General features: G+C 40.6%; 1 protein-coding gene across 1 annotated transcript in view; it reads left to right on the forward strand.

Annotated features, from left to right (window-relative positions):
• The first annotated feature begins 1,697 nt into the window (after positions 1–1,697).
• The window catches only part of LOC110543292 (zinc finger protein 431-like), a 30,704-nt gene continuing 16,838 nt past the window's right edge, over positions 1,698–15,563 (forward strand). Inside the window, exon 1 of the mRNA XM_060375662.1 lies at positions 1,698–1,824. Within this exon, the coding sequence (XP_060231645.1) occupies positions 1,822–1,824 (3 nt within the window). The 5' untranslated portion in view covers positions 1,698–1,821. The remainder of the gene's footprint in view (positions 1,825–15,563) is intronic.

Genomic DNA, 15,563 nt, shown 5'->3' on the forward strand with positions numbered 1-15,563 from the left:
GATTAGAATTGGCTGGCTCCCTGGAATTAAGTCCGTTCAATGAAACATTCAAGCAATTAAACAAAACTACAGACATAAACTGACAAAAAAAATCATTGCTTTGGAAATGACTCCCATGTTCTCCTTGCCTGCTACTGGGAAAAAAAATCTCAGCTCTGTCTTGACTGTTTTGATGGCTATTCTTCTTGGTAGTCAAACTGATTACATTTGCAATTAACTACAACCCAAACAGTTGGGAACTGTGGGAGACTTTTCTTTATTATATCCTTTGAAGTGAAAAAAAAAAACAAAACCTTCTTTAATCTGGAACTTTTGAGTTGATAAGATCCACCTTTTATCTAGGCTACAGCTTCTGGTGGTAGCCTAAATACAAAAAGGATGTTGAAGATGGTAGTTCATTCTCCTTGTCTGCTTACCCCAACTCTGGCAAGCAAGTTAATTTTTTTTTTTACTGGAATAAGAGCTTACTTCTATAGAATTCTGGCATATTAGGCCACTTAAGACACCCAGGCACATGAACCAACCCATTACTGGATTTGTTGTTTTTAAGCAAAATCCCAATCGCTTGGTTTTACCATTAAAGACTCAGGAGCCAGATGCTGGGGTGAAAGCCTACTAACTCAAAGAGGCAGAGAAAGCACCTAGCCTGTCCTTCCTACTCAGCCAAAGTCCAGAAGGAAAAAGCACCTTCTCCTTCTCCAGGCTGTGTTAGAACCCTTCAAACTCACTGCCCCTCCTTTTCACTTCCTGTGCATCTCTCTATCAGTCCTCAAGACTTCCTTTCACTCACCATGTTTTTTCCTATGTTCATAACATGTCAAAGGGTCGCTTGCTCTGCCTCTAGACCTAAGGATGACTTTATTTAATCCTGTTTACAGAACGCTCTTGAATTAAAGATCTGTGTTAGGGCTGAGGCACACCACAACTGGAAACAGATTTTTTTTTCCAGTAAATAATCTCAGAGTTCACAGTGTGATCAAATATCTGGCAAATGGAGTCTTCAACTTTCCATTGGTAGACAATCCTGCTTACTACATACAAACATCCATTTTATCAGTTCTGTTCATCTAGAGAACCTTTACTAATATACTTTTTTTTTTCACCTTCCCTCTGAGGAAGATGTAACTGTTAACAATAGTGCGCCACAGTGTTTGTCATCTCCCAGGGTTGCCTCATACCTACCAGGTGAAAAATAGCTGCACTTTACCTGAACCCAGCCTGAGGCCAACAAACAAGAAAATTTGTTTCCTAAAATCTCTTTAATTGTTAATATTCTGGGCACCATTCCACTTTTGGGACAGATTGATAATCCAACTGCATGTTGAATAACAGGAGGAAGAAGGGAAGTGCCTACTGAGTGCGGCGAGATGAGCTCAGGCAAGCTCTGAGGTTCTGATACTATGAGCACAGGATCACTGCCCACAAAGGGGAGGAGCAGGCTGAGCAGCTGGAGCTGGAGTGGTGGGTCCACTCCACCTAGGTGGGAAAACAGAAGAGTAGGTTATTAGAGGAGAGGCCCAAGAGCTACTGAAATACAAATCACTGCATTCCTGGAAAAGGTCTGGCCCTGGAACTGCTATTCTACGTCCCTTCACCACAAGCTTACCCTAATGGAGCTGCTCCTGTCATTCAAGACTTACTGGCCAATCACAGCCTCCAGGCGGAACTGACAGTCAGAATAGGAGAAGGCGTGTTCTTCCGGGTGCCGTGCGGCGGGTTCTGCTCCTTTGCTGAGCTGGCTTGAATGCTTCCCTGTGGTGTGTCCTGAGCACTGCTGCTGGGTGGTGTGATCGCAGCTCCGTAAAGTCCAGAAGCGGCGACATGGTGAGCACAGGGGCACTGTCAGCAACCGAGATGAACAGGCGGCTGAGCAGTGGGAACTGGTGCGGTGGGTTGTCCCTGGGGCTGGATGGTAAGCGGTGGCTAGATGTGAGGTCCCTTTTAGTCCTAGTCAATCCCTGGATCCGGCGGTGGGCTCTGCATAACTTCACTATGAGGGCTGCATCTGCGCAAAACATTTGCAGCTGGGACTTGTGTGTAGGAACATCCTTGGAAGGATGCCAAACTCGAAGGGCCCTAGTTTTTCTTAGTATCTTCTACAATTTCTGCTTTTAGCCGTTAGCATTTAGGTGTAAGATCCATCTGGAGTTGATTTTGTGGAGGCTGTAAAAGGCATCTCACGTCTTGGGTAGCACTCCAATATTAAGCTGTGACTTACAAGACTAGAATAGATGATGTAAAGCATTTACCAATGCTTAGGAAATAGTGACACCGAGTAGAATTTAGCTGAGGGAGGATTGCCTCTAAAAACCCCACAGATAAGTAGTATGCTAACCAGGCCTGGTAGAGATTAGGATGCTTGGATACACATGTTTGTTCACCAGGATTGTCCAGACATTTGGCTCCAAACCACAACAAAGGAGATAACTCTGATTTACAGCCAGCCACTAGGCTGCTCCTCATATCAAAGAACAGGCCTCTTACAAGCTAGCTGCTCAAAGGGGCATAACAGGAACACAACCAACATTAAGGCCTGGTGTGCCATAACGGTGTTAAAGTATCTTTTATTCTCCTGTTGTAATTGTCCTCTCAGAGACATACTGCCTCCATCTGCTAACTAGGCCTCGTCCTGGAATACAATCTAATCTAGGCCTAGGATGTTTTCGGCCTAGGATGTTTTCAGCCTCCGAGCTGTATAAACTCACCCAGAACTCTTTCTGGCTAGTTTACCTCAGCTGTTCTGGCTCAAACTCCTCTAAGATGACTGATTTAATCTGGCTTTTTTCAGTTTCTGACTTAATTGCTCTGTTTGACCTCATACTAACTTTGGCAATATGTTCTAATCTGGTTCCTTCTCTGGTTTGTTCTGTCTTCACTCTGTGTCTGTAATATTCTCCCAGTATAATTACCTCTGAATTTCACGAACTTCACTCCACTCCACTGCCTCTCAACCAACCCACTGACTCTACAGATCTGCTTGAACAGAATTGACTAGAACTCTAAGATCTGCATGCCCCTGTCTCCTGAGTGCTAGGATTAAAGGAATGTACTACCATGCCTGGACCTAAGCTTTTCTTTACCAGAAACTTGCTCTATACCAGGCTGGCCTTGAACTCAGAGATCTGCTTGCCTCTACCTCCTGGGATGTAAAGTATGTCTATATTTCTGGTCAGACCACATAGACCTAGAAGGACTTTGGACATGATCTTTTTGCCAGAGCAATCATGTTCTGAATTAAAATTTCTCTGCTTGAAGATGCCATTTTTGTTGTTTTGTTTGTGTGTTTTTAGAAAAGCATAGTTTTCCCACATGGACATGTCTACGCCAGTTGACAACTCTTTGAAATAGCAAAATATGGTTGTATTGAGGACTGGCCTGATCAAGCAAGGCTTTCTATGAGGCCACCATATATGGAAAATGACATAGCCTTTTCTCAAACCCAGGAACATGCTTGGCAGATAACAGCCTGGAGCCTAGGCCTTGAGAGCCTTCCCTAAGGCCTCAATGTATTGAGAATAAAATAGAGCTCCTTCTCTAAAGACTTGAATATGTTTGGAAGAGCTGGTACCGGTCTGGAACCCTTTTGGAAAACGGTTACTTCAGATCTTGAGAACCCAGCTCTACCCACTACACCGAACTGTGGTGATCAACCCTAAGTCCACTGTAGGTTTGGTCAGTAATGTTCCTGAGATACTCTGTTCCATGTGTGCAGCACTGTTTATTAGACTCCTCAGTTTGTCCTTTTACATATGATAGTTTCTGTTGACTTCATAGATAACTTCCATTTTATTTTATTTTATTTTTTCTGAAAGTAGTATACAAGATGTTATTCTTAAGAAGTTTACTTGGCATAAGACAGCTTTTTCAAGACCTCCGCACCCCAGTTTTTATTTTATTTTTTTCTACTTTCTGCTATTCCTATCATTTCCTCTTCTGGCACATCCACTTCAGGACCCTGTCACTGAAGAGTGTGACCTGCTGTTTGAGGGCACTGATGTACTTAAAAATTATTTCTGGGAATATCTTTGCTGTGTAATTTCCCCATCTGTCTAAGTGGCTAGATTGCAGTCTTCAGTCCATATTTAAGTTGTTCAGAATATGACCTGGGGCCTGAACCTAAAAGAGACTTAAGGGTGAAAGCATATGTAAAATGCAAAATCTGTTCTCAGCTGACTCCTCTTTGAGTATTATCCAGAGCTGAATGTATGCTGTCATTGAAGTAATTTCTCATAATTAATCTTTTAGTTGTGTATGCAATGATTTTTCCCAGAAAAGGGATATCAATGATAGAACAGCTGCATCTTCAGCCTTTTAGAAAAATGTTTTTGACTATGTTGACTCAGGTCACCTTGATCCTAGTCTTTTGCTCCCCAGGGCAATGATCTTGCTATCCTTTTGATTAAGATTCTTAAATTCTTAAGTAAAATAGTTGTACACCACAGAGTTTTAAAATTAACCATTTGAGGCATGTAATGAACTCTGATTACAGCAACATGAAAAGGATTTGCATGTGGAGCATGGCTTTTGCCTTCACACCAGAACAGGAGCAACAGTTTACAGTGTACACTTCAGGGTGAAACAGGGTAAGTGATAGCTAGATCATAGACTAAAGTTTAAGGGAGTCAGCTGCAGGAGTCAGCATTGTGAAGAAGGACTTGATTGAGGCAGGGTGAGTGGTTTTGTAATTTCCCAGCATGTATTAATTCATGAATGTAAATGAAAACAGAGCAGTTTGTTGGTGTACAATTTGGGTAAGTTAGCTTGAGCCATTGAATATTGTATTTCCAATTAAAGGACTGTTTTAAACAGATATGGGCAATCCTCCTTGATCCAGTTAAGTTGGTTCAGAAATTTGAGATGCAGTCTATTGGCTATAGCTGTGTGTGTCAGGTTACAGATCTCAGCAGCTAACATTGCACACAGGGACAAGGTCAAACAGTGTCTTAATGCCATTTCCTCTACAGGGAAGAACCTGCTCTTTCTCAAAGTCTTATGTGTTCTTTCAATTATGTTTATCATTTTTAAAACATCAGTTGTTGGTATTAGCTTTTGTATTTTTTTTTCTTTAGGTATCACAGCTCTAATCTCTTAATTGTTCCTATTCTCTGGTATTTCTGACTCATTCTTTTTTTTTTTCTCAAAGGCTTTCATATTTGTTTCTGTTTAGAGCAATATTGTCTAAAGCTCAGCCTTTATTCATGCTGTGAAGTTAAGACTAGCTTTGGGCTGGAGAGATGACTCAGGGGTTCAAAGCACTGGTTGCTCTTCCAGAGGTCCTGAGTTCAATTCCCAGCAGTCACATGGTGGCTCACAACTATCTATCTTGAGATATGGTGCTCTCTTCTGGCATTCAGGCACACATGCAGACAGAACATTGTATATATAATAAATAAATAATTTTTTTAAAGGACTTGCTTTGAATACCTAACCCTGCCTTTGCAGCTCAGTGCCTGGAAGACAGTCCTCCAACTCCTTTCAGGCTGGGCCTTGCCTGGTCAGTGAGATGGAAAAAAGACGAGTGAATGACTGTCCTCTGAAGGCCCTGGCTTTTGGGAGGGCAGTGGGGAATTGCAAATAAAGAACAACTTGCATAAGAATTGAGTTCACTGACCAACTTTGAAGTTAGTGTAGTCACAGCACAGAAAGGAATGGGGAGGAAGGATGGTGAGATCTTTCCTGCTTTGACAGCAGTTTGTCATTAGCAGTAAGTAGTGAGAAAATCAATTTTAGATGGATCAGTAAAAGTCTAAACTGGCCATGTTTGGGGGTTCACAGACCAAAGCAATAGAGATTCTGTATAAGGAACCAAACATGTTTAGAAAACAAATTTCTGTAGTTCAAAAAACACAGAATATCTGGAGAAACTGTTGTGTCTGTGCCTAACAGGAATGCTATTATTCCCGTCTGAAAAAGCACAACTTGAGAGAAAAGGTATGAGTAATACTTGGTGGGCTCTAATACATATGTCTAGTCCATGAAGAGTATTGGCTCATAAAGTCTGTTTCAACTTTTTAAAATGATTTTTGTGATTATAATTACATCATTTTAGCCTTCTCGTTTTTCTTAAGCTTCAAATGCTGGGACACATTCCAGAGCTGCCTATTTAACAAATCAAATTAGATATGGCTGCCAAACTCTCCCAGCATCCCTCAGTCCCTACGTATTACAGAGTAATGGTTGGTATACCCAGCCTCTAGCCCAGGGTTTATGCTGCCCTTCTTCCAGCTGTCTTTCTTTATGTAATCCAACCATTTTGGCTACCTGGTCTTTTTCATGTATCATTTAACATCCCTGGCTTTTGGTTTGGCTCTTTTGTCTTCCTTCCTCCCTTTCCTCATATGACTCAGAGTTATGTCCATTCTGAACTCTCCCAAGTGTCCCTGCATCTGCCTATTCTCTATCCCTTTTATCTATAATAAACTTTCTACTCTACCATACCTAGAAGCAGCCATGTCTTCTCTTTATTTCATTCCCCTCCCATTTACCACTCATTACTTTCAAATTCATGGCTGCTTGGAGCTGAAAATAAACAGTATTGGGCTAAATATGTTTACTATTTGTCCTATAATTATTATGGTGGCATATTATTTAACCCGCTATCATAATCAATAAGACACAGGCACCTGTTAGATTTTACATTTCCTTTCTAACACCTTGGGCTGAGCAGATAATTTCACCTACGCTATCTCATAACACCCAGCCACATCCCATACCATTCACCTTAACCATTCCTTTCATCCATAATCTTATAAATACTTGATTATTCTTCATATTGGTCACTCTTTTCTATGCCATTCTTGGAGTCCTTTCTGCTGACCCACATGGTTCCTTTTCCACCTAACCCACGCTGATTGCCTTCCTTCTCTCTGAACAGGTAAAATTATCTGCCCAACCCAAGTTGTTATAAGGCGATCTAAAAATCTAACAGGTATCTGTGTCATAGTTATTATAATTGAGGGTTAGATAATACTGCCGTAATAATTATAGGGCAAATAATAAACACATTTAGCCTAATACCATTTATTTCAGCTACAGCCACTTTTTGCTTTCAGGGAATATCTTTGCTGTATAATTTCCCCATCTGTCTAAGTGGCTAGATTGTTGTTACTGTTTGACTTTGAAGTTTGGCTGCAGGACTTCCTAGCTATGAAGTAGAGGTGGCTACAGTGAACATTGAGTTTGTAATGGAATGTGCAAACAAAGGACTCTGTGCCTTGCAAGAGGAACAGGAAGTGCTCTGAGAGACTAGAAAATTCTACTAAGATGGAAATTTCTCAGACTAGGGCTCTGTCTGCCCCTACTATGGAAAAACAGAACTGAGAAGACATCAGATGTCTGAGTCATTTGATCTCTGATGATCCACCAGTAGAGGAGATACTACTGTCCTGAGGACCAGCTGGGTTGTACACGGTGATGAAGGACTTTGTGTAGGCCTAGCAGTCAGGAGCTCCAATGGGAGGTACAGCGTTCAGGTTCTTTCCAGGTTCTCCTCTAATGCAGCTGTGAGAGAGATCACAAGACATCCCATGATGAGTGTGGGTGCCACTGTCCCCAGACTGGGAGGAACAGGTGTGTTGAGCTATCAGAGTCTGATCTGCTGGAACTGAGATGGTCTATGGATCAGACTATTGTTCTTTTGGTCCTTGTGGTAGCCTGAGCAGAGTCCATTGGCCTCTGACCCTCCCTTAATGTAGATTCCTGGGGAGGCAGAGGCTCTCCAGCCCTGGCAGTAGAACGCTGTGGTGCTTATAGTATCACTATCCAGTGTTCACACACAGGCATTGCTTTTGGTATGCAGTAGGAAGACAGATTGGAAAACTGAAGGTCTGGTTTCTAGAAGTTCTAAAGCTTGCATTCCACACTCAGTTTTGTTTGACAAATTTTATAGTTTGGAAACTGACAGAAATTGGATGATGGGGATCAATACTTGATTAGAATCTTTTTACCTTTCTGCTATTACCAGCCACAATGGTGTGATTCAGAGAAATTCAATTCCAGAAAACAAAAGGAGTTTTTGAAATGTTTCTAGGTATGCATGGTGGTATGCAGGTGAACAGGGCAGATTCCACACCTTGTGACATAATCCATGTGGCAGGAAGTAGACATTAAGTTATTCTACAACATTCATGAGGGAAATTGGAATGAGATTCTCTTTTAATTGTTAAGGTATCAGGGTGACTGTGCCTTCATTGAATGACTTGGGCAATGTTCCTTCTGTTTCTATTTTGTGGAATAATTGAGGAACTCTTCTTTGAAAGTCTGGTAGAATTCAACTTTGATAAGTGAAATCTATCTAGAAAATTGTCCGTTTAGCTTTTCCAATTTTGTGGAATGCCAGGTTTTAAAATAAGACCGAATGATTCTTTGGATTTCCTCAATATCTGTTGTTATGTCACCCTTTTCATTTCTGATGTTGTGAATTTGGATACGGTCTCTCTCTGCCTTTTAGTTAGTTGTTTCAGTTGTTGATTTCTGAAAGAACCAGCTCTAGGTTTTGTTGATTCTCTATATTGTTTTCTTTCTTTCTAGGTTATTGACTTCAGCCCTGAATTTGATAATTTCCTGCAGTCAACTCCTCTTGGGTGTGTTTGATTCTTTTTGTCCTAGACCTTTCAGGTGTGCTTTAAAAATTGCTTGTGTGAAATCTCTCTAATTTCCTTATGAAGGTACTTAGTGCTATGAACTTTCCCCTTAACACTGCTTTGACTGTGACCCATAAATTTGGGTATGTTTTGACTTCATTTTCATTGAATTCTAGAAAATCTTTAGTGTCTTTCTTATTTCTTCCCTGACCCAGTGGTCATTGATCAGAGTTGTTCAGTTTCCATTAGTTTTTAGGTTTTTGCTTGTTTTTGTTGTTGAACTCTCTAGTTTAAATCCATAGTGGTCTGATAATAGATTGAGCATTTTCTTTGTCTGATGTATTCATTTCTTCTATTGTATAGTCAATGAATCCCATCTCTGTATTCTGTGGGTGAACCTTTCCTCTATTGTTCCTCTTTTTCTTCTATTGTATCTTCAATGCCTCCCATTTCTGTATTTTGTGGGTGACCCTTTCCTCTGTTGTTCCTCTTTGCAGTCCTAAAATTTTCGTTTCCAGGATTCCCTCAATTTGTGCTTTCTTTATTGCTTCTATTTCCATTTTTTCATATTTCCATAAAACTGTGTTTTCCGCAATTGTCTTTTTTTTCCCTTGCCTTTATTTAATGGATTTATTGGTTTCCTTCAATTATTTGTGTTTTCTTGGATTTCTTTAAGGAATTTATTCATTTCCTCTTTAAGGACCACTATCAACTTCATATAGTTGGTTTTAAGGTCTTCTTCTCGTGCCTTCACCTATGTTGGAATATCGAGGACCTGCTATGTTAGGATAGCTTGGCTCTGTTGGTGGCATATTTTCCTGGCTCTTACTGATTTTGTTCCTATGCTGGTGTGTAGGCATCTGGGTTTGGGGTGATTATATACTTAGGTCTGATTTCTGAGATTGTTTTGTTTGGGTGGAAGTTTTGTTCCTGGGATTCTCTTTGCGCTCTGGATTTTCCCCTGAATGTTACCTCTTTTACTGACCTGCTTGGCTGGTGTATTCAAGGGAAATTCTTATTGGTTCTTGGAGGATGGGGAAAGGGGAGGTCTTGGAGAGATGATCTGAGCAATCCACAGGGGGTATAAACAGGGGAGAGGTGAAGCTGCCTCTGAAAATTGGGTCTGGGATAACAGATAGTGTGGCAGATCTGTGGACAGCCTATCTGGTGTTCTGGCTAGCATGACATGTGGTTGTGCAGAAAGTATGCCCTGGTGAGGGCTGGGACATGTACATAAAGCAAGAAAAGAAGGGCAGGTGAAGATGGTCTATGGTATCTACGAGATGCATGGAAAAGGGGAGAGGTATTCTGTCCTAGTGCTAAGGACAACTGTGAAAATTGGGTCGTGAGTAATAAGTAAGTGGGGTAGGTCTTTGGACAGACTGCCTAGTCTTCTGGCAGACATGACCTTTGGTTAACCAAGAAGTATGTGCCCATACTTGAGGGATGAGGGAGAAAGAGAAGGGCAGATAGGGATGGTCTGTGACATCTACAAGAGGTGTGAACAAGAGGCAGGGGAGGAAGCTGCAGCACTAGGAGCAGCCCTGAGTACTGGGTCTCAGATAATAATGTGGGGAAGGTCTGGAGGAATCCTACCTGATCTTACACTAGAGTTCTAATTCTGAGGAATCAGGGTCCCAGATCATTTATTTTATATATATATATATATATATATATATATATTAGGTTTTTGCTGTTATTAATCTGTTAAAAACTTTTTCAGGAAATATTGGGGTTGACCTAAGTTCAGGTATGAACACCCAACCCAAGTTAGGAGGCTCATAACACCTGCTATGACACACATGGAAGACATTCTATCTCCCACACATAAACAAACACATAAAAACGAGAATACACTTGTTTTCAAAAGCTTTTATGACTTATAAAGCAGATAGTACAAATCAAGCTGTTTAGGTATATGATACAAATACTCTGTTTCTTTAAAAATCTGCACTCTTGCATTTGGTTTTAAAGTTTGCATTTCCTCACACTAGTGCAGACTTACATACAATCATCAATCATAGGAAACAAGATGGTTTTTAATTGTTCCTGACAGATACCTTTTTTGTGTGTGTGATAAGAGAATGAGATACTTTTAGTTGTGAAAATTATTTTTTCCAGTGTTGAAACATTTTTATGATTTAAGAGAATCTCTGTAATTGAAATAGTCCTCCACCCTAATCCTTTTTCAATTATTGCAAAGGAAAGAACCAGAGTGCACTGGGTGAGTATTGGCCAGTGATTTCTTTGGCTTTGGTTTTTACTATAATCTTTATGTTCTTGCTTAAAGACTGTGTTATATTTATAAGTCTGCCTTTGTGTCTCCTTTTATCAGTGGTGCCATTTATGCTATATGATTTTGTTAATTATAACCTAAATATATTGTTGTTTTTCTTGAAAATGATAAACCTTCATCTTTTTTGTGTGTTCTGAAAGTTTACTATATTAGATTATGAGTTCCTTGAGTTTTTGTTGGTTTAGGGACTTCCTGTGAGGAAACTGTTTTAGTTTTCTATTCTTGATCCTGAAGCCTTGCCTATCCTCATTTCTTGGCAAGTCTGTTTTCCAGGTGTTGTAAACATCACTGTTTGGGTTTTTGCTAATTAAGTGATTGACATGTTTAACATATTGGTTTTGGGCTTTTAAAAACTTTCTCAGATATTATTGTCTCTGTGTGCTAATTAGCTTTAGTTTCTGAACATTTCAGAACCTACAGTCATCTGAGGGAGCTTCGGTTGAGGTCCTGTCCACATCATAATGGCTGCTTGCTATTTCTGCGAGAGAATGTGTTGACTGGTGATTGATGTGGGAAGGGTCTTCTACTGGGAGTGACAATATCCCTAAGTAGTGACAATATCCCTAAGCAAGTGGACCTGGGCTGGATTTGAGAGCTTGCTGAGCATGAGGCAGTGACCAAGTAAGAGAGCAAGCCAAGTAACAATGTTCGTTCATGATTTTTGACTTCACTTTCTAGCTTGAGTTTCTATCCTAACCTCCCTGTGATCTGACAGAACCATCCAAAAAAATCCTGTTCATTACCTGAGATGCTTTTGGTTAGAGGATTCAATGACAGATTTAATGCAGCAGAGTAGCAAGTTAGAACAAAGCATGGTAGGCAAAGTGATTTTGGTGCTGAAAAGAACCTGAGAATGTTCTCTTTTGAGAGGAATTGGGAAACTGTCAGGACTTGAGATTGCAAAAAGCATAGATTTCAGTAGAAAATAGACTCCATGAAAAATTTAGTAGAAGTCATTTGTGCGAGATTTTGGTCCAAAGTCTTTCTTATTCTTCCCATGCCCTGAGAAATTATGTAAGGTAGAATTAAAATGTAGTGAGCAGATTTCTTAGATGGAATATAAAATCTGTTGGATGGTTATTACTAGTGACTAATGAGGGATACAGTGAAAAGAAAAAACAACAGGTTGGGTAGAAATAGATGCAAAGTCTGTGGTTTGTAGAAAACTCTGCACCCAGGTAGTTTCAAATGGCAGTCTGGTGCTGAAACAATGACAGGAATTTTCAAGGTGATTATCACCATTAAAGCAAAGACTCTTGCTCAGGGAAAGTCCCCTAAGGGAAACACTTCAGTTAATGGAAGGAGTTTGCAAGGCAAAGTCCCTGGAGGAATGTCATACAAAACCTGCTGCAACCATGGTCCAAGCATGGCAGGGTCCTTCCCAATTTAGAATCCAAACTTGACATGATCATCCATGTTGTGCTGGTTCTGGAAACAAGAAAGATGTAATATTTGAGGTCATGGATTCTACCTCTGTTGTTTCAGTTCAGCACTGTTCCAGCTGTCCATTTATGAGAAAGTCAGAGACCCAATCATGATATTGTAAGAATTTTATTGCATGAAGCTATGAGGATGAAGCTGGAGTTGCGTTGAGAGACCACAAGATGTTGAGGTCTAATAAGACACCTGCCATGGAGAGCTGCATGTAGGAAGTGGAAGTAACCAGACTGTGAGATGTGTGAGAAGTTGCAGGAATAAGGCAGTCTTGGCCTGTCTCTCGGGCAAGTTGAGCAGGGTCTACCTGAAAGAGGGAGTGGGAATGATAGGGACAGAGACATGAAGAATGGAGTCAAGACAGGTTTTTGATCAAGACTCGTTTATTAGGCACTCAAGCAGCTCTTTTAAAGCAAAAAATCACAAGCAACTTTCTCATGGTAATAGCCCATTTGCTTCACCTGGCAAAATGTCCAAGGATTCACTCAAGGTTACACAAAGTTTGTTACCAAGTTCTCAGGAAGAGAGCATCCCACTGGAGAATGGCCAAGGTTAGTTTCAGAGAAACTAAATTTTAGATTAAACCCATATCTGCCAAGGCCAAGAGGCAAAATTCCATTACCAAACTCCTTCACAGTCTAATCCCCTAGAAACTACAGTATTTGGTGTTGCCCTTACTGGATTTCTTGGCTTGGTCCAATGTGACTACTCCTTTCTATTGGAATGGGAAGGGGTATTATGTACCATTGTATGTTGGAAAGACATAACTTGTTTTCTGATTTTACAAAATGCAGCAGTCAAGAGATTGCCTTGAGTTTCAGGTGAGATTTTAGACATTTGAATAGTGTATGGCCTGTTGGAGACTATTAGGATTATTGAAGTTAAACTAATTGCATTTTCATCATGGAATGACCATGAGTCTATAGTGATCAGGGTCAGAATGTAGTTGGTTGAATCATAAAGCTCTCAGATAGGATGATGTCTTTGAACACTTGTCTTTCTTTTGTGGCTTTCTTTGGAGAGGTTATGGAAGCTTTGTAGGGTGAACCTTTCTAGATTCCTCACTGGGATTTGAGTGTGTATAGACTCAACTCATTTCCTGATCTCGGTGTCTACTCTGTTGTGGTTGAAACTGATCAGTCAGCTTTCTTCTCTTGCTGTTATGCCTAGGGATATAGACTGACACCCTAAATCACATAAGAAACAGTAGAAGCAATTTCTTTTCAATGCTAAGCTATTGCTATTTAATGCTAGCCTGTTGGTTTTGTTTTTAATTTTGTTGCTTTTGTTTTTGTTACTGAAGGCAAAGTTCCTCTTTGTAGCCCTGGCTGTCCTGAAAGTAGGTATGTAGAACAGGCAGGACTTGAACTTAGAGATCTACCTGATTCTGGCTCTAGAGCGCTTGGATTTGATGTGGGCCAACATGCCCGTTTTTTTGTGTTTTTATGTTATTGGCTGATGGGCCTGGAATGTAGGTTTGTTTACATATCAAGCCTATGCTGTTGTCTATAGCTTCACACACATCTTGAATTTTGAAATTTGGCAGAGAGCATATATTCTATACCTCAGGATGACAGGTATTCTTCACATGAATACTGCCTGAGGCTTCTCAGTCATAGAATTTCAGGAGTGTAACATTCTTCCTGTTATGTTTGCTTTGAATTTTTCGTGAGTAAAGGTTAATATTTTGCCTGTATGCATGAATATGTACCTCATATGTGCCTAGGCTTCACAATAGTCAGAAGATGGATTTAGAACTCCTGAATGTAGAGTAATAGCTAGTTGTGAGGCTCCATGTAAGTACTTGCAATTGAGCCAAATTATTTTCAAGACCAGCAGTTCTTCACTGCTGAGCCATCTCTCCTGAACTGTGTTGCTTTTTTTTTTATCAACATTTACATTGCTAATACTTTCATCTGTCCATTCGTAAGTGTTTGAACATGTGTTATCTTTTAGTACTGTCCCAACCCGCAGAACTGTCAGCATGGAACCTGGAGAGGGGTGTGGGAATGGGATGGAACAGGAGACACAAAGAATGGAGATAAGACAGAATTCTGATCAAGTCTCAGTTTATTGTGCTTTAGGTTACAGCTTATAGAGAGTAAGAATGGGCAACTCGGGGAGAGGAACTAGTTTCAGTGAAAATCACAAAGCAGGATATTCTCAAGGAAATTCTAAAAAGTGGGAGGCAAGTTCTCATACACATACCTTGCCAAATCTAAACAGTTGAACAAACCCCTACAAAGCTCAAAGCAGCACCTGCGGTCCAGAGATGGAAACTCACTGTACCATGCAAGGCACAATATGCTTCATAGATTGCAAGCAGGCAGGAGTCACACAGCCATTCTATGGCTCCACACAGGTCCCCCTTTTTAATATTTTTTTCAAGGCTGTGATGCCAAGGGAACTGTGCCTGTCTGAGGTTGGAATCCTGAATCTTTAACCCTTGCTGGCCCGTCATTGGATACATTAGCAGCTATTGGCTGAGCTCCTGTCTTAGGATGCAAGGGTGGCAACAAAGACCATGGTGGATTCTCATACTCACTGGCTAACCAGTTCAGCTCAATGGGATAGTTAGTATTCTGTAAAGGAAGTCTCAAAAAGATCTGCATCTGCCATTTTCAGCCTGTGGTAATGGACCTGTATGGGTTTTGCCTTAATGGCGTCAATCTGCTGGTTAAAGAAAACCATAAGCTTATTAAACAGTATTGGACTGAGGGAAAGCAAAATAAGCAAGCCTATCAGGGGTCCTAAAATGGAGGGTAAAAGGGTAGTAAGACAAGGAGAAGTTCTAAACCAAGTCTGAAACCACCCCTGCTCTTCTTCCCTCAGAAGTTTTCTTTGCTCTAAGTCTTCCCTGACCTTGTTCATGGAATCCTTTACTACTCCTGAATGGTCTACATAGAAACAGCATTCCTCTTTTAGGGCAGCACAGAACCCTCCCTGCTGAGCAAATAAAAGGTCTAGTCCTCTTCTATTTTGTAACACTACTTCTGAAAGAGAGGTTAAAGATTTCTGTAAGTAGGAAATAGCAGTTTCCATTCTTTCAATATCTAGATCAATTGACGATCTCAGCTGATCATAGTATCTATCTTGCAAAACTAAAGAAGAAATTCCTGTTCCAGCTCCAGCTAGGTCCAAGCCCAGGAGAACAGCTACTGTAACTGCAGTAACTGGTTCTCTTTTAGGGCGTAGCAAAGCTTGATTCTGTTTTGGGTCCCAAAGATGAGAAAACTGATCAGAGGAATAAT

Source organism: Meriones unguiculatus, chromosome X (genome assembly GCF_030254825.1).
Source record: "Meriones unguiculatus strain TT.TT164.6M chromosome X, Bangor_MerUng_6.1, whole genome shotgun sequence".
Lineage (NCBI taxonomy): Eukaryota > Metazoa > Chordata > Mammalia > Rodentia > Muridae > Meriones > Meriones unguiculatus.